At 34.3% G+C, this 18,772-nt stretch overlaps 1 protein-coding gene across 1 annotated transcript in view; it reads right to left on the reverse strand.

Annotated features, from left to right (window-relative positions):
• The window catches only part of FAP (fibroblast activation protein alpha), a 67,066-nt gene extending 58,996 nt beyond the window's left edge, over positions 1–8,070 (reverse strand). Inside the window, exons 1-2 of the mRNA XM_039855356.1 lie at positions 7,777–8,070; positions 7,368–7,452 (exon numbers count right to left, since the gene is read on the reverse strand). Coding sequence (XP_039711290.1) covers positions 7,368–7,452; positions 7,777–7,782 — 91 coding nt within the window. The 5' untranslated portion in view covers positions 7,783–8,070. The remainder of the gene's footprint in view (positions 1–7,367; positions 7,453–7,776) is intronic.
• Positions 8,071–18,772: the final 10,702 nt, after the last annotated feature.

Raw genomic sequence — 18,772 nt, forward strand, 5'->3', positions numbered from 1 at the left:
GCTTATTAAAGTAAAGCTGAAAATAATTTCAGTTATGAATCTAAAAAATTACAATTCACAGAAACGATTCACAAGTAAGTAATGATTCACTATTCTAATTCTTTCTTAAAACTTTGTGTTTATTCTTTATTAAGATTCTGTTTCTATTTCTGCCATTTAATTTTCTAGTCCTGACAAATTGGAAATAAGTGTCTGAGCAGTGGCATCTGATGTTAGTTCTAACAGCCATCATAAACTAAATGAGAAAATAAGGTTTATTAAAGTGGGTACGCAAATGGTTGGCAGGTCCCTTTGTTCTCATTTTTGTACTTAATTTGGAACTGATGCTTATGAAGCCAACCCAAGGAAAGTGGCATGGGCTCCCAGGCACCCACACCTCTCCTTCTGCTGGCTTTGTGGAAATGCTGTCTATGAGGAGGCATCATCTCCAGCCACTGCACCAGGTCATGTTTGTTTTGGAGTGAGCACCACAGGGGCAGATATATGAAATACTAGGGTGTAGAATCTACTATATACAAACTACTATTATATTTGGGCAAAGGCTGAATAAATAGGCTGAACTTTGAAAAAAAAATGGATCCGAGGTAGCATTAGATTAATAATAAGAGGCATTATAATTTTCCAAGTTTTTATAAGTATCAAGTACTCTATATGCATGGTCCCATTAAATTCTCACATCTACTCTCTGAGATAACTATTATTAACTTAATTTTACAGATTAGAAAATGGAAGTTAGAGAGGTAATGTAACTTGCTTAACAGAGTTTAGGCTTACATCCAGCTCCATCTGATTTTAGAGGCTGGATACTTTATCAACATACTATGATTTAAAGTGAAAACACATGTATAATAAAACAGAAAAACAAACGAAAAGTAAGGTCAAGAACCAAATAACACACAAGGAGACTAGAATAATTATACCTCAAAATATAGGCCCACTCAGTCTCCTTGGCCAACTCATCTTCCTGTAATCTCTACTTTAAATTTTGGTGTGGCTCATACTGGTGTTACTTGGGGCCTGAGGAAGAGCCACTTTTCTCAATCATCTCATTCTCCCCAGGTTTCTGTTACACATCCCTAGTCTAATTCACTCCCACCACCACTGCAGCACCTGACTCCCACTGAATTTTTTCTCTGAATTCTAGACCTGTATATTAAACTTCCACCTTAATATCTCCACTTTCATATCTCATAAACACTTCAAACTAGTTAAGAAAAAAATTCATGCTGCCCCTCCAGCATGTTTCTGGACTCAATTCTATTTCATTAATCTGTATGCCTCTCTTCATGCCAGAACCATATTGTTTTGACTAATAAACTTTGTAGTAAGTTTTGAAATAAGGAAGCATGATTCTTCCAACTTTGTTTTTCTTTTTCAAGATGAACTATTCTGGGCTCTTTGATTTATTTCCATATGAATTTTAGGATCATCTTGTCGATTTTTGCAAAAAAGCCATTTAGGATTTAGATATGAATTGCATTTAATCTGTAGATAAATTTGGGGAGTATTGCCATCTTAAAAATATTAAACTTTTTGATCTGTAAACATAGGATTTCTTTCCATTTATTTAGGTCTTTTTTTTGTTTGTTTATTTCTAAAGTATAGAAATTGATTTTTATATATTGATCTTATATCTTGTAACTTTTTTGATCTTGTTTATTAGTTCTAATAGTTTTTTAGTGAATTCCATAGGATTTTCCATAAATAAAATCATGTCATCTGCAAATAGCAATAGTTTTACTTCTTTCTTTCCAATCTGGATACTTTTTTTCTTACCTAATTATCTTGGCTACTACCATTAATAAGATATTGAATAGAAGTGTTGAGAGCAGTTATGCTGTCTTGTTCTTGATCTTAGGGGAAAGCATAGAATCTTTCACCAGTGTGATATTAGCTGTGCATTTTTTATAGATGCTTTTTAATGAAAAGCATCTATAAAAATCCTTTTTCTATGTCTACTAATATAATCATATGGTTAAGATAATCATGTGGTTATTGTCCTTTTTTCTATTAATATGATTTATTATAGTAATTGATTTTTGGATGTTATACCAACCTTGTATTCTTGGAATAAAACCCACTTTGTTTTGGTGTATAATCCTTTTTATATATTGCTGAATTTGGTTGAGGATTTTTCCACCTATAGTTAGTCATAAGAGATATTGGTCTGTAACTACTATTGATCTGTAACTTCTTTTCTTTTGACTTCTTTGTATGGTTTTAGTATCACAGTAATACTGGCCTTGAAAAATGAGTTCAGAAGTGTTCTCTCCTCTTCTATTTTTTAGAAGAATTTGTGAAGAATTGGTAAAAAATTCTCTTTATGTGCTTGATAGAGTTCACCAGTGAAGACACCTGAGCCTGGGGTTTTCTTTGTGGGAAGTTTTAAAATTACTAAATCAATCTCTTTAGTTGTCATATTCTATGCAGGTTTTCTATTTATTCATTAGTAAATTTTGGTAGTTTGTATATTTCTGAAAATTTGTTCACTTTATCTAAGTTGTCTAATTTTTTTGATAGCTTTTATCCTGTTCTTTTAGAGAGTTCTATCACATCAGTTTTTCTACCAAGTATAAAATGATAATCTGGACAAAAAATTAATTTAGACACTAAAAAAACTTATTCTTTCTGTTATTAATGGGAATAAAAGTTAATAAAAATTGTAGGTTATTGTTTTTACTAAATAATTTTTGTTAGTTCACCAAGATACTGAAAAAAAAATAAATTCTTTGTTTTACATTTTAAAAAGGTTGATTAGTATTTGATTATTCTATGGAAATATCATTTTAGTTTGTGCCTACTGTGTTAGTTATTGTTACATTTTAAAGCTCACTTCAACTGTCTCTGGTTCTTAAAAACATTTAGCTCCAATTTGAACTTTGGGACATGTTTTTCTCAAAATTTATCTATGAGTAGATATTCTTGTATAAATTGTAACACAATTTGTTTTGGAAGTCAGAAACAAGTAAACTCCTCTGCATTATAGGAATCATTCAAAGATTTAGATTATTTTATGAATTATTTAGAATTTGGTAAAACTCAAAGAGAGTGTGCCAAGATTCATCTTCTGTGATTTTAAAATCCAAGTGCAAATTAGAGAAATATAATCTGCAAAGCTGATTTATTTACACTCAACTCAAAAGCTTAACTTTTATGTTCATAAACTTTCTAAATCTTTTCCTTGACCTTTTAGATTTCCCTATATTTCCTCCAAAGGAACAGTGAGTAAATAAGCTTAAAACTCATGTTTGAGGGAATTTGTTTCACAGTTCTAAATGTTTATACTGGGAAAATTTCAACCTTAAAAACATATTCACATGTCCTTTGAAGATGATTTCATCTCACATGTATCTTATTTACAAAAAATGGTTGTTGATGTTATGTAGTAGTAGTAATAGTAACAATAATGATAATAATAATAACAATAATGGATTTCTGCCTAAAATACATTTTAAATGATATTTCTTCTTAGAAAATATTGATTTCTGTTCTGTCTCAATTGTCTGTGATTTTATATATCTTCTGAAATAAGTCATATAGGGCTTTATTTAGCTAAGTATGCAATCACTATAATTTATACATGTGTATAATCATAAATACATATGCATATACATATTTTTGTTTGTGAATTTGTTTATATAATTTTGGCTTCACAGCTATCAGTCTCCTTTTGGTTCCTTGAATTTCCCTAGCTTCCAAGCCTTTGTACCTGCTTTTCCCTCTGCACTGAGGATTTACCCTACAGCTGTGTCCTCCCTGTCCTTAATGGCTCAGCTCAAATATCATCTCAGAGAAATCTTCACTGACCGTCCTTGTTATGGACTGAATTGTGTCCCCACAAATTCATAGGTTGAACCTCTAACTCTCAATGTGACTGCATTTGGAGACAGGGCCTTGAAGGAGGTAATTAAGTTTAGATAATCATAATGGTGGAATCCTAATCCAAAATAACTGGTGTCCTTAAAAAAAGAGACACCAGGAGTGCACATGCACAGAGGAAAGGCCATGTGCGGACACAGCAGCAAAAAGGCAGCCATCTACAAGCCAAGAAGGAAAGTCTCTGGAGAAATCAAAGCTGTCTACACCTTGATCTTGGACTGCCATCCTCCAGAACTGTGAGAAAATAAATATCTGTTGTTTAAGTCATCTAGTTTGTGGTATTTTGTTATGGCGGTCCTGGATATCTAACACAATCCTCACTCCAGGTGTTCTCGATTGCACTTTTAAGAATTTGAAATATTTTGTTAATTTATTTGTTTAATTCTTTGTTAACTGTTTTTTCTTAATGGTAGAGACCTTGTCATTCATGTCATAGACCAGTGGCTGTTATTCGGAAGATGCTCAATAAATAATTGTTGTACAAGTAAGCAAAGTGTCCAGGAGCCACAACGGACTAGATATTGTGAATAATGGATAACTAAGGGATGCTAATCTCAGTTTTTTCCATTTTCAGTAGATTGTCATTCTTAATCCCAGAAGGCATCCTATACTTTTTTTCAGTCCAAGGGTTAAAAATCCAATGTTTATAGAAGTCAGGCAGATATTGTAAATATCTACTCTCACTTGGTTGCATCTTCACACAGGAAGAGGGGTGATGCTTGGGAAGAAGAGAAAAAGTGAATAGAGGCAGGAGAATAGAAAAGGAATTAGTTGAAGGAGAGCAGGCTGAGGCCAAGGAGGACAGCCTGGCACTAAGGGCTAGAAACCCATTTGTGTTTTCCATTTGGTGAAACTAAAAATGGGAAATGTTGAAAGTTTCAAAAACAGCTATCCCTTATTTTTATTATTATGTGAGTGATCTAAATGGATCTTTTTCATTTCACTACCATATTTTCCTATTTGTTTCTAAAATCCTGCCTAAATCCTTCACAGCAATTTTAATCCTGAGGCTGGTGTTCCTGAGACCCTCTTCTACAGAGGAAAAGCCCCTCTCTTTTCTTCTTTCACTTGGACCTGGTAAGGAGTGACATAAATCCTGACCCCCCTATTGGTGTGATGTTCGTGCATCCATACTGGGTTCTCACTCTGCTTTTCAGGGGGAAATCTAGACTGCTGCACCTTTGTTTCCCCAACAACTAGCACGATAATGGGCAGATAGTTAGTGGGACTTAATTCATTAATATACAAATAAATGAATGTTACTTAAGTGGGTCTTTAAGTTTCTCAAAAAAAGACTGTTCTGCTGGCACATAAATCCTGAGCTAAGAATACAAGGGCATCGAAAGCAAATCAGAGGTAATGGCATTTCTGAGGAAGGCTAACTAGAAGCATACTTGGTTTTGAATTCTCTCTTCCTCTTCCTCCTTCCTCCTTCCCTTCTCCTGCCTTGCCACCCCTTAGATCCTATTCTCACCAGGCACTGGGCAGATGTCAGAGTGAGAACTGGACTTGAAGCTTTAGACTGGAGGTAATTGAGGAGCGGGAGGTAAGATAGGAGGAATCAGAAGGACCCGCTTAATGTCAAGACTGCCTAGACCACACAGACCAGAGGGAAGACAGACTCCAACCCTCATCTTGCTCAGAAAGTAGGGGAGTGACTCGTTCGTACAAGTCATTTAAGTGGCATTCTGAGAAGTTCTTCAGCTAATTTAGAATAGAAAAAGAATGATATTATGGACAAAAAAAATATAGTTCTCAGCTTTTATTGTGATTTTTTTGTTTATTTCTGAATAATAAAATTTCACCTAAAGTTTAATTTGATTACTTCACTCTATAAGGATATTACTTTGCTCTGAGAATTGTCATGTTGGTTGAAACAGAGAACTATGCTATAAATGACACAAGATTTTACTTTATAACATACATTTATGTGCATATTATACATGTCTAAACCTGAGAAGATGGTAAGGATTGGGGTTATATATAATTACACAAATATCTATGTGTGCCTATACTAATATGTTATTTGTAAATGTATAAATACAGTATATTTCTTGTTAGAAATTATAGCTCAAATTCTGAAGTACAAAGGCAATCTATCCTTGCCGGTGGACTTTGAATGAGGCTCACAGTAAAATCCACACACTTTTGTCCTCAGAACTTTTATTTTTGAGGGACTCAAGTGTCAGTTTCAAGTACTTAGGCGTTTCTTTTAAAATCTGGAGCTAATTTTGAGTGAATTCACACTCGACGAGTCAATTGAACCTAATCTGTCATGTGACAATTGCTGGTATAAGAGAAACATGGCCCCCAAACCACGGAGGTAAAACACTAATCTAAAAATAACTTTAACTAAAAAAATATTAAAAAAATACAGATGTACACAATATATCTCAATAGCCTAAGAATATCGTATGATAGCAGAGAGCGGGAATAAGAACTAAAAATTAACACTGAAGATTTAAGAAAACTGCTTTCATCGTATTGGTTAACCTTCTCAGTTTGTAATTTTGTGAAAATCTCATGAGCATTTTGAATGATTCAAAATATTTTCTGTACTTTAATTTTTTAAAGCAACAGACTATTTAAGACTCATACATTCTTCAAAGGCTTGTTATTGATCTTCCTTTACTGACAGTTAACTTTTAACCAAAGATATTTCCCACTGTAGCTACCATGAGCTTTTAATGTTTGTCAGTACAAACTATTTCCCTTTCCCTAGACCCCAAGGCACTATTGTATTTCTTTTTCCTGCTTAAAACTTGAGCTTTTCTTCATAATAGTTTCACAAAATCTACCCCAATAATATCAATAGATTATTTATAGGTAGAGTCTTAAATTCAAACTAGTCCCAATACTAGTCCATAGTATCTTCCAACTTTCAGCAAAGGGAGATCAATGTTAATCTAAGCCCTTTTTAAAAAGAATCAATTTATCACTAAACATAATGTTTACTTAATAACATTTAGTCTTCTAATTTAGTTGTTTATCACTACTGCATCTAGAACAACAATTTCAGTTTTTCTATATAACTGTTCCTAAGATCTCTGTTCTAAACTGTTTCTTTAAATATTTAAAAAGACAATATTTTTTTAAAAAGGTTGTTTTAACTTTTCCATTCTTATTTGTTTTTACTTTTCATGAGCCAATTCAATAATGAAAAGCAATGTTAGTTAAAAATATTGTCTCTAAAAGCCTGTCAAAGCTTGTAATTTACCATATATTTTGGAAAGATGTGGGGTCATTTAGAATAGTGCTTAGTTTTTACTGTTGCTGAAATAATACTAGAAATCTCTTCCTACCCATACCCTAAATTCCTCATTATTTCTGATTGCACAAAAACATGTCTCTGAGCTTATAGGTCTTCTTATTGTATTTCAGAAATAACAGACTTTGGAAAATGAGCACCCAGGAAATGTTCAATCAGTTGTGAGCATGTGTTAGTGCATTTTCCAAAGCAGATCGAGCAAATTAGAGAAAATTCTTACCTTTTGAAGGACGTAAGACAATGCACATCACCAGTAAAGCAAGTACAGCAGAGGTGGCAACTCCAAATACAATTTTTAACCATGTCTATGTAAGATAAAAGTAGAATACACACAGTCTCAGCTAAGTAGTAGATATGGCAAGGTTTTGTTTATAACTAAATCTTATTTCTCCTTCCCTGTAAAACTTTGATTGTCTTCCACTGATCTGGCTATAATTGCTGGAATTTTTCCAGCTCAGCAAGACCAAATGTTTCTACAGTATATTTAGAACAATTTCCCAATCCCAACCCACTCCAGGAAGTACATACTTATGTACAAATCCTCACCTTCTAAACAATAGAAAACTCTGATCACACTCATTTCAGCCGGTCTCCATTCTTTAGCAACACCTGAGAGTGCATATACTAACCTTCATTTTTCCAGATGTTTTGAAAGTTAGCTACTTCTGACTTCAGAGCGTGGGTCACTGGATCTGTGAAAACCGTTGAAAGGAAGCAAGTCTGTCTTCGGGATTGGAAGCTGAAGCTAGGACAAGGTTTTTTTTCTACGGACTTCTCAACACCGTGCCAAATTTCAAAAGATTTCTGTAAAATTAGAAACAGATTTTGGGGGCTTCTTGGCCTGGAAATGAACTGTGAGTGGCTCAAGGGAGATTTTACAGCCTTCTCATCCTTGTAAATTCTACACCAACATCTGCTTACGTTGACATACAGAGGTTTTAACTTTTTTTTTTTTTTTTACAAGTTCAGTTTTAAGTTTCATTTTCTTCTAGAAATCACTTGTGAATGACTTTGGCAATTTATTGGGTTTCGTGTAACCTTTCTGTTTTCAACCAAAAGAATTTTAAATAATACAAGCTTCCAGGTGTGTGCAGTATACATATATCTAATTTTTAGCAGAAGAAGAAAATTAAAGCCACATAGATTTTGTGAGAAATATAGCCATACTTTTTCTTCCTCTGAGAGATTATGAGGTACAGCAGACAGAAATGTTTTTCTTTCGGCACAATTTCTTTGTCCATATAGCACCATATGCACTTTCAGTAAATACAGAAGTTTAAAAATTCAACTGTCTAAACCCACGACTGCTTTACTTTAAAGAAATAAAATGCCATCTGGTGAAATTTAGTATGGGTTAGGTGTGTATGCACAGGCCAGAAAAATGAAAAGATCAGTAAGAATAATTTACCAGGAGACCTTTGGAAGAATGGAAATGACTTTGCAAAAGTGATATTTTTGCTTCCATTTCAGAATATCTTCTGAGAGAGGAGAACATTTAGTAATTATAAAACCTTTAAAATAAATACAAAAAAAAAAATTTGAAAAAGAAGGAAATCATATGTACAAATTTATTTTGGCTAAATCCACATAATTCCAAAGCAACTGGTCAATTTGACAGAGCAGCAAAAGTTAATTGACTGAATTCAAAACAAAACAAAACATACAACAGTTTCTTGGAGTATTCTGACTGGTTCAAGGCGATTCACATGGATAGAGCCTGTGCTTCCACATAAACACAGTTGTTAACCTACTGTGTCTTTAGTTTTTCCACTAATAGTTTTATTTGGAAGTTTATAACGTTCTCAATCTGACTAAAACTTCATGCTGACCTTTCATGGATCGTTCATGAAAGGTAATAAAGAAACATTACCGAAATCTGTCACTGTTTGCTTTAGTCAACTGGTCTGGCTACCATGGGAGGCTTTCTCCAGCAAACAGCAGGACAGTGGCTTGTGAACTTTCTCTCAGACATTCTCCAGACATCCCTCCCTGAATTCCAGCCTTATGAAAATTCTATTGAGGAAAATGAGTCATTAAGTCTTACTGGCAGAGAGATGCAGCCACCCAGCTTCCAGATGAGGCCCCCTCCCTTGTGGTTGATGGGGCCAGCTCTTTACAAACTGAAACAATTATGAAGAATAATATCTAAGTTATGCTATACACTTGTAGGCATCTCCATGTGATCGTGAGATTCTCAAATCTGAGATAAAGCCACCAGCGAGGTCCCAAATGAACTGCTCCCATGTGAGTCCTCTCTGATTGACTGACTTCTTTGGAAAATTCACACAGTGTGTTCTCAGAAGTTCTGTCTCAGCCTGCCAAAGCCCCAAAATCCACAAATACTTTTTACTGGGTTATTTCCAAGACTTTATACTCTGAAGAAAAACTGACTGTAATAAATGATTAGAGTATAATTAAAATAGATACTATTCACGTTAGCAATTAAAAATGCACTGACATGTGACTGGTCTGTGTGCCACTTAAGACTGCAGCCAAGTATGGGAATCCACAAGAGGCTCATTTAACAGGTTCTATGAAGAAATTGGGGTGCTTTAAGAGGGACAATTGCAAATTGAAACTGTTAGTGAGGGGGGAAAATTAGGAAATTGAAACATGTTTATTTAGTTTTTTTTGGAAGTTTGGGTAATGCAAACTGCAACTTACTGGTTTGAGCTGTATTAAGAAAAATGAAACTCACTACAGAAAGAAAAATGCCAAGGGTTTTTTTCATTTGATTTCATATGTTAGTGATATATTGCTTATGACAGAGCTACACATATCCATCCTTTTGAGATAATGTGCAACTATTCCAATTTTTCTCCAAACAGGGATTCCTACAAAATTTGAATTCCTTTAAAATTATAATGTCTTAAATTATATGGCTTTTTCTCCTTTTAGAGTCAAAATGAAAATGCTTATGCTAACACTTTTTTTTTTTTAATCATTAAAGCAACTGAATACTATTCTTAGTTTACACAGTTAACATATAGTCAACATTTTTGTTGGGAAAACAAATATAAAAAAGTCACAGTCTGTGTTCTCAGGGAGCTTACATTCTACAACAAGCATGGCAGGTAAGTTCTTACATATTTGTTTCTTCTCCCTCCCTGGAGTTCTTGCTGAGAATGAGCCTGAAGCTGGGTTTGTGCCTAGTAGGAAAGGATGCCCTGACTGCTTATTGATTTCTGCATGGACCCAAGAAGAAGGGTAGAAAGTACACATAGCACATGTTTGTAATCCTTAATTCAAGTCTAATTTTTGTCAGGACCGGAACTTCTCTCAGAAAGCAAATGTAGATCTACTCAAATGCTACAAAACTCGAAAGTATAATTTCGGCCCGTAGAAATTAAGAGCAAGTATTAGTACACTAGATGCTCAACTGAGCTTTTTCCAGATATGGACCTCATAAGGCTTAATTTAGAATGTGATTATATTCTGTTCAGCCCACTGGGTAAGTTAACTAGAAAATAAATCCTTAGCTTTCTAAGAGAGCCTTCTAGAACTATTTAGTAATATCCATTATATGACTGCCAAAAAATGATTTTGATTTAGATGTTTTCCTAGCAAACACATTCAGCTATACATTCTTAAAGTGCTGAAAGCATAAATAAGGATGTTGTCTTTTTGAGTGTAGGGAGGTAAAGAAAGAGGGATGCATTTATTAACCGAAAGCCAAGATAGCTTATTTAAGGACAAGTGATAAGTAAGGGGTATAAGCACAGGAGTGGAGCCAACATAAGCCTTGATTTTATACGCTTCAGAGTTTGCTCCTAGGAAAGCCATGCCTACCCATTTGATTCATCAGATTCCATAAACATTTGCTGTCATATACAAAGTACTTTAATACATTATTTCATTTAAATCATACCAAAACTCACTTTACTCATTAGGAAATGGAACCCAGAAAAATTAGATAACTTGCCCAAGATTGCAAAATGATCCAGTGTTACCATTTTATATTACTTCTTTGTGATACTTCCTGAAATTAATTTCAAAGTAATAAGTATCTTTTAAAAAATTGACACCTTAACATCTTACTGATTTTCTATCGAGAGACATCTTAAGGGTACGATGGTAGAATCATTAGAACCAAAATATGCACAATCCTCACATTTTCTGAGAACATTGTTATACATGTCTCAAAAGACTATAGTCTCACTCTAGAGGGACTGTGTCCAAAATATTAACTTGATTAGAGTTTTGTTAGAATTGGGGCCTAGAAGTAATGAGAGCAATAGTTACATGGTGCCTGGAGGATAAAGGTCTGTCTCCAGGGACTTGTTTAAATTAAGGGATTCATCAAAATACTCATCATTAAAGAGATTTTGAAATACAAGGTAGGAAGAGTCCTGAGATCGTCAAAGCACATAATAACTATCCCATATTTATAGATCTGAAAGAAGTGACATAACATAGCATCAATGAGAAAAGCTACAGTTTAAAGTATTTATTGACTCTGATCTATTTTCTAAAACTATAATTGTCCTATAAGGAAGAATATGAAGCAACATGCTCTCCAGTTTGTAACTAGTAACTTCTACCTTAATAAATGGTATAATTAAAAGTCATTGATTCATTATCTTATAATAATTAGGGCAAGTTCTCTTTGGAGGTATAGATAATTATCTATCAAAGATGAATTAGAAAAGAAACATTAGAGAAACAACCTATATCTTCAATGTAGTTTAAAAATGCAAATATTACATCTCCTTAGAAGTGGTTAATCAATGGGAAGACTGATTAAATAGTATAAAATGAATGTGTAAGCACCTTATCTATTTTGATACAATTAACCAAAGCACACTGTTATTTTACTAGTCTTTTTAGATTAGATAATATTCTTACTACTAGCCAATGTTTATTGAACACTTTTATTGAGCCTGTCATTTTTCTAAGTACTTCACATATACTATCTCATTTTATCCTGAGAATGTCAGTACTATCATAAACTTATTAACTTTGTGACTTTATACTCATAAACTATGCAGGTGGTAGAGATGAGAGATGTACTCAGACAGTTTTATTCAATAACAAAATTTGATTGGTCTGTGTTTCAGTTTCTGACAGGAGGGCATATATAGGTACAGTGATGGGATATGTAACTGAGGCTAGATCTAGGAAGAGGTGAAACAGGAGGATGAAATTAGATGGGCTATTAGATATCCTGAGGAAGTTAAAAGCATGTAACTGGGTGATAAAGTGGGAAGTAAAAGAAGTTGATAGCAGAAAGCAACAGATTTCAGTTTAAGATTTTAGGGCAAGGCCTAAGGTGTAGATTCAGAAGTAGATGACTGAGGTAGAGGAAAGAAGAGACAGTATCTAGAGATATAGTGAGTGGCAAAATGGTGAATGGCTAGGGCGTTGTTTGGCATGTCTGTCAAATTATGACAATACTTGCGGTGGGGGATACCCTAAGTCACATTCTAATCTCTTTAGAAAAGTTGAAGAGATTTCCAGTTCAAGATGGTAGATTGAACTTATACATCAATTTCTTTGCTTTCTGAGACTTCACTATGCTGATTGTGAATGGAGGAAAAAGATTAGACAGACAACAATGTAGAGAATGGAGAGAGTATCATCAGTGGATAAAGCAGAACAGAAACAGCAATTGTCTATTTCTAGACAGGAACTTGTAGGAAACAGTTCCAGAATTGAGATGGCATTTACCACTAATGGTAGAAAAGGCAAATGGAGCTGAAAAATAGGGAACTTGTTGGACATTTATATATGAATGCTTCACCTCTGGATACAGAATGATCTGCACCTGGGCATTTATTCAAGGAAAAAAAAAAGGAGATTTGGTTTTAAGAGATATTAAACTATTATTGGAGAATACTAGAGGAGCTAGCTAGGAGTCAGTGCACCAGAGTAAATCCTGTTTTCCAACTTGATGGCTTCCTGGCCTCTTATCCTTAAACAAAACCCATCAGCCAACAAGCCCCACCTGCATACTAGGGTTGCCTCATTCTTACCTTATTCTTAAACCTGCTACAAAAAACAAAAATCTGTAGGCAATAATAATATTTTTTTAAAAAAAGAATAATCAAAATCATAGAATATAAAACAAAAAGTAAGGATGCTAAGAACAAATTTTACACACACACACACACACACACACACACACACACACAGACACTCACGGAAAATAGAAAAAGACAACCATGAAGGTACTTCTGAAAACAGATGACAATCTTTAAATAAGCTTGAATTCAGAAGTCCCACTTCTGGCTACATATACAAAGGAAGTGAAAACAGGATGATATCTGCACTCATTGCCTCATTATTTACAATAGTGAAGGTATGGAAACAACTTTAATGTCCATCAGCGAATGAACTAGGTGAGGGGAAATCCTTCTACAAATCACCACAATGTACACTTTAAATATCTTAAAATTTTACTTGTCAATTGTACCTCAATAAAGATAAAGTTAAAGAAAAATAAAAATTAAAAAGCTTGAATTAGCATCCTCAGTGAGATTCAACAGATATTGCCACAATTAGACACTAAGTTATAAAATAATAACATTCAAAATAACTCTTACATAATGAAAATATGATTAGCAAATTTTTAAAAATCAATACAGGTTTTGGGAAATAAAATTTAAAAAAATATCTCAAGAGAAAGACAAAGATGGATAATACGATAGAAAAGGTAAGAGACATAGAATATAAACTGAGAAAGTTCAACATTCAATTAGTAGGAGTCAAAGAAGGAGGATCAAAGAAAAGCAGAGGGCTAAGGGTTATTACAGAATGAATACAAGAGAATTTCCCAAAGCTGAAAAGGAAAATACATCTTCAGGGCCCACAAAATGTCCAGCACAAAATATCAGAAAAGACTCACACATAGACACATAATTGTGCAATTCCAGAATATTATTTACAGAAGAAAAAAATCTAAATTCTTCCAGAGAGAAAACAAACCCCCCACAAAAGAGCGATAATTAGACCGACAACCAACTTACCATCCACCAACCAGATGCCGCAAAGCAACGGTGGTACTGTTTTTAAGTTCAGAAAGAAAATGCTTCTCAAACTAAAATCTATTTAGCCAAGAAACCTGTCAAATATGAGGATGAAATAAATACATTTTCAGATAAGCGAGAACTGAAAAAGGAACTGACAAAGCAATTTGAGAGTATATCCTAGCAAAATGAGGTAGTGCAGTACTGGAGTCATCATTCAGAGGAGAACGAAGCTGATACGAAAAATGAGGAATCTGGTTTTTAGAAATCAAATGTAAACATTGTGTGAATCCCATGTCTCCAGACATTTCTTAAGTCAGATCTATTCTTTGAGTAACTGATGTTTTTCTAAATTTGGGTTGTTTTCATGCCACTTGTAAACAAGAGTCTTAATAGTCACAATACTGATGGAATGTAAAAGTTGAATTTCAAGAACAATCTCTACTGAGCCACATGAGAAGTACAATTGGACCCAAAGAGAAAGAAATGTAGTCTTCCCCAACCACTTAGCTCAAAAGCAATATTTACATAGTCACAATTATTTAAGTGGTTTTGAATTTTTGTACTTCATTATGGACAACTTACAAAAGATATTTTTGTAGTCAGAAATTATTAATCAAAAGTATTTCTTTATTATTTACATATCAACAAAATTAAACTTATACATAACAGAAGTTGGAAAGTGGAATGGGCGAAGGAACAGGAACAGAAGAGCAGAGATACTCATACCCTCATCTCCCAAAGCAGGCAGTCAAGAGATCTCATCTGTGAGAAACAGAATAAGAATTGGAAGTACACATAACAGTCCCTGCCATGTCATCTCCAAATGGTATTCAAGGCATATTGTAGGAGGGGGATATTTACATCAGTAGAAAAATAGAGCCATATGATTTTTTATATGCTTTCGGAATTTTAAAAAATAAATCTACAAATTCATATGATGGATGTTAGCAAATGTCCTCCACTAAGTAGTCTCATACAGTAGATGACATTATCCTGGGTATACTTTTTCCCTCTTTTGGAATATTTACTCTACAGCATAATAGAAAGAAAGTAAAGGGCAAAACAGGCAGTTTACTCAAGCAAATACACAAGTTATAAAAATATAAAATATTATTATAAAAAATAAATGACAATGTTAAACATTGCTTGAAACCAAAAAAATGTAAAATAAAATTCCGAAATGGTATATTTTTCATATATTGACTTGGTAGAGATTAAAAAATGGTAGAAAGGATGCAGAGAAAAGCACTCTCATGATCAGCTGATGGTAGAGAAAAGTACTACAAATTTTCTGGGGGGAAATTTAGAAGTAAATGTCCAAGCTGTGTATTCCCTTTAGGGTAGCAATTTTACCTCTACAAATGTACTGTATGCATGACACTGAATAAGTGTACAAGGATGCAAATACAAGAATATTGTTGAAACTCAGCTTAGAATATCTAGAAAATGAACACCATGTAAAAGCTCATCAGGGAGAACTAGAGAAATTCATTCTAGAATTATGAAAATGAATGATAGTCTAAATTTATTGACAGAGAATGCATCCACAATTTATTGCTTAGTATGTATAGTATGATCTCATTTTTTGTGGAGAGAGGTAGAAATTGTTTATGTAAGTGTACACATAGAGGAACTCTGGAAATACATGCCCAGACCATTGGGTACCAAGGTGGGTGTGGTACTGTAGTCTTCGCTAGAAGCAGAAAATAAAAGGAATATGTCATCTATAGCATATTTACAAACAATAATAAAACCCACTAAAATCAGTCTGCTTTTTATTATCACCTTGTCCAGCAATTCTAAACAATTTTAGTGATAAAATATTACTTCTCACTAAAGTAGACCACTCCACTGGCACCATACCGCATCCTTGGTATACCATTCCAACAAAGGTCAAAAAGTGGTATCCCGGTGGGAAATTAAGTTAGATCAGTGGGCTAGATGGTCAAGAAGTTTGTTTGAGAGCATTTTTGTTTGTGGGAGTGAAAAATATTCCTCTGTGTTTATTATACAAAGTATACCAGTGTAAGTTTAAGATCTTAACAATCCTTGTTAACTGGTCTTTATCTGTACCCCTCCTCCATGCCAGTTTGATCCCTGGTCTACCAGTGCAAGCTTGGAATCCCGTGTCTATAAACCTGCCAGCCCATGCCACAGACAAAGACTTTTCCCTTCATGAATATGCTTGTCTTTCTCTTGAGTCTTATTCCCATGGCAAATTTGAATTTTAAAAGAGAATTGCTAATGATACTATAACATAATGAATACCTTAATGGTGAATTCAGGCAGTTTGGCTGAGTGATGGGAAAATTATGTAACTTCTTTAGGAAGTAGATTTTAACATAGTAAAGGAACTGGGAGAGGAGGAGAGAGAACTTTTGGGAGCACATCTCATGTCACATCATTTAGGACGGAGCCTGCCTGCTGCAACCTTGAATAAGGTTAGGCCTATTCGGTTTTCAAGAAATAAATCATATACTATCATGAAAAAAACTGGCCTTAGCTTAACATCTATGTAGTCTTAAGCCTACATATAAATAATTTTTCTTATGTGTCTAGTAGATGGCATCAGGAAAGATAATGATAGTAAAGTAAGATTTATGGATGAGAAAATAGGAAAGATATTACCAACATGGGTTCAAGTCCTTGTTCAAATGTCACCTTTTCAATGAGGCTCAATCATTCATTTAACAGTGAACCCCCTCAACCTCTAGTTTTTCTCAGTTTACTCTTTTTTTTCCTACATATTTTACCACTTCCAAATATCTTATAATATTCATTTATTTATGTATATATGTATGTATGTATTATTTTTAATATTTATTCCTCTGTGCCCCACTAATAGCTTCATTTTTGGCTTGTTTCATTCATATATACCAAGGATATAGAAAAATGCTTGGCATAAAAAGGTGTTTTACAAATATTGCTCAGAAGGAAGGACGGAAGGAAGGAAGGAAGGAAGGAAGGAAGGAAGGAAGGAAGGAAGGAAGGAAGGAAGAAGGAAGGAAGGAAGGAAGGAAGAAGGAAGGAAGGAAGGAAGAAAGGAGGAGGAGGAGGAGGAGGAGGAGGAGGAAGAAGAAGGAAGGAAGGAATGGAAGGAAGGAAGGAAAGGAAAGAGGATGGACAGAAGGAAATAGAGGATATGGAGCTCACCTCCTGCTCACTATGAGCCCAAGTTAGATAACTGCTCAAGGAGAGCACCTCCGGGTGTGACAAAGTGCCAAGCTTATTATTATTAAACAATTAGACATTAACCATTGTTATCTAACAATGGTCATTTAATCCTTGTTGTATTGCCTCAGGGTGTCTTTCAACATGAATTGCAGTTTTGTTCATTATAAATGGAGAATTAGTAATAGGAGATTTTACTGCAGCTATTCAGTTAGTTTTTCCTGAGAACTGAGGAAAATTACCAGCTATTTATGAGAAGTATCTGTTTTATGGATTAGTAAGATGAGAATTAGTTGAACTCTGTGTCTACTTCCTTTTGACATTTTAATAAGTAAAATTCCAATGAATGCATAATATAATCAATGATGTGTTCTACTCTAATAGTTTTTATAACAACTTGTAGTTTGAAATATACTGTACGTAAATAATAGTATCAGAATATTATAATTAAATATAAGAGCAATCATTTGATTTAATCCTAGAAATGCTAGAGATCTAGAAAAACTTTTTGTGGGGCTTATGTGCCAGAATTGTGGGACTCTATTTTGACAAGTGCTTTGCCATGTTCATGGTAGATGATGGTGTAATAATCAATTTGAATGGCAAAACTAAGCTGATGTATTCGAGAAGCTGTATGGGAGCCCGTGGGCTCTGAAAAGCCTGTGAGGCTCTCTGGACCATTAGGCAGCTGAAGGATTGAGATTTTTTTCTAATTAGCACAAACTCTGAAGTACCAAGTTCTCCTTTCCATGCTCCTTTTCCTCCTCCAGGGTTATACCGATGAACCGTCTCAGAGGAGGGACTTGTGAAGAAGGATGGAGGGAGTAGTAGACTGGAGAAAGGAAGAGAGAAGAAGGTGGATGCTGTGGAACCATGCAATCAACTCAGGCATTAATTTGTTGTCCTACAATGTGATGCCACAAAACTGGCCACAGTGATGTATGAGCTCAAACCTCCAACTTCCCTCTTGGCAAATACCGAAGGCTAGAGAAACTACTTTTTTTAAATGTGACACTAAGGTATAACCTTATATTCTTTTGTAACCTTGTTCCTACTATCACAGGAAAAATAAATAAGAACATTTCCTCTTTCCATAAAAACTCCCATTTCCTGATAGAAGGAAAAGGAAGAAAAGTCCCCTTGGCTAAATGCAGGAGGGGCTGTGCTTGACTGCATGAGGGCTTGCTCTAGTTTTACTTTTACTCAGCTAATAGAAATACTCGGCATACATTACTAGATATTTTCAAACGTATTCTCAGAGCCTGACGTGTTATTTATGCCAGAATCTCCTTATTCTTCTGTTTCCTGCAATATGTCCTTCACTAAGTATATAGTTTTTCCTTTGAAAAACCTTAGTCACTGACCTCTTGGTGCCATTACAGTATCACTTTGGTGACAAATCTAATAGTTCATAGGAGCACAGAAACTTCCATGGCTTAAGTATTTCTAACACAGTCAATCTTAATTATAGACAAAGTAAAAATAC

Source organism: Pteropus medius, unplaced genomic scaffold (genome assembly GCF_902729225.1).
Source record: "Pteropus medius unplaced genomic scaffold, Ma_sr-lr_union100, whole genome shotgun sequence".
NCBI classification, from domain to species: domain Eukaryota; kingdom Metazoa; phylum Chordata; class Mammalia; order Chiroptera; family Pteropodidae; genus Pteropus; species Pteropus medius.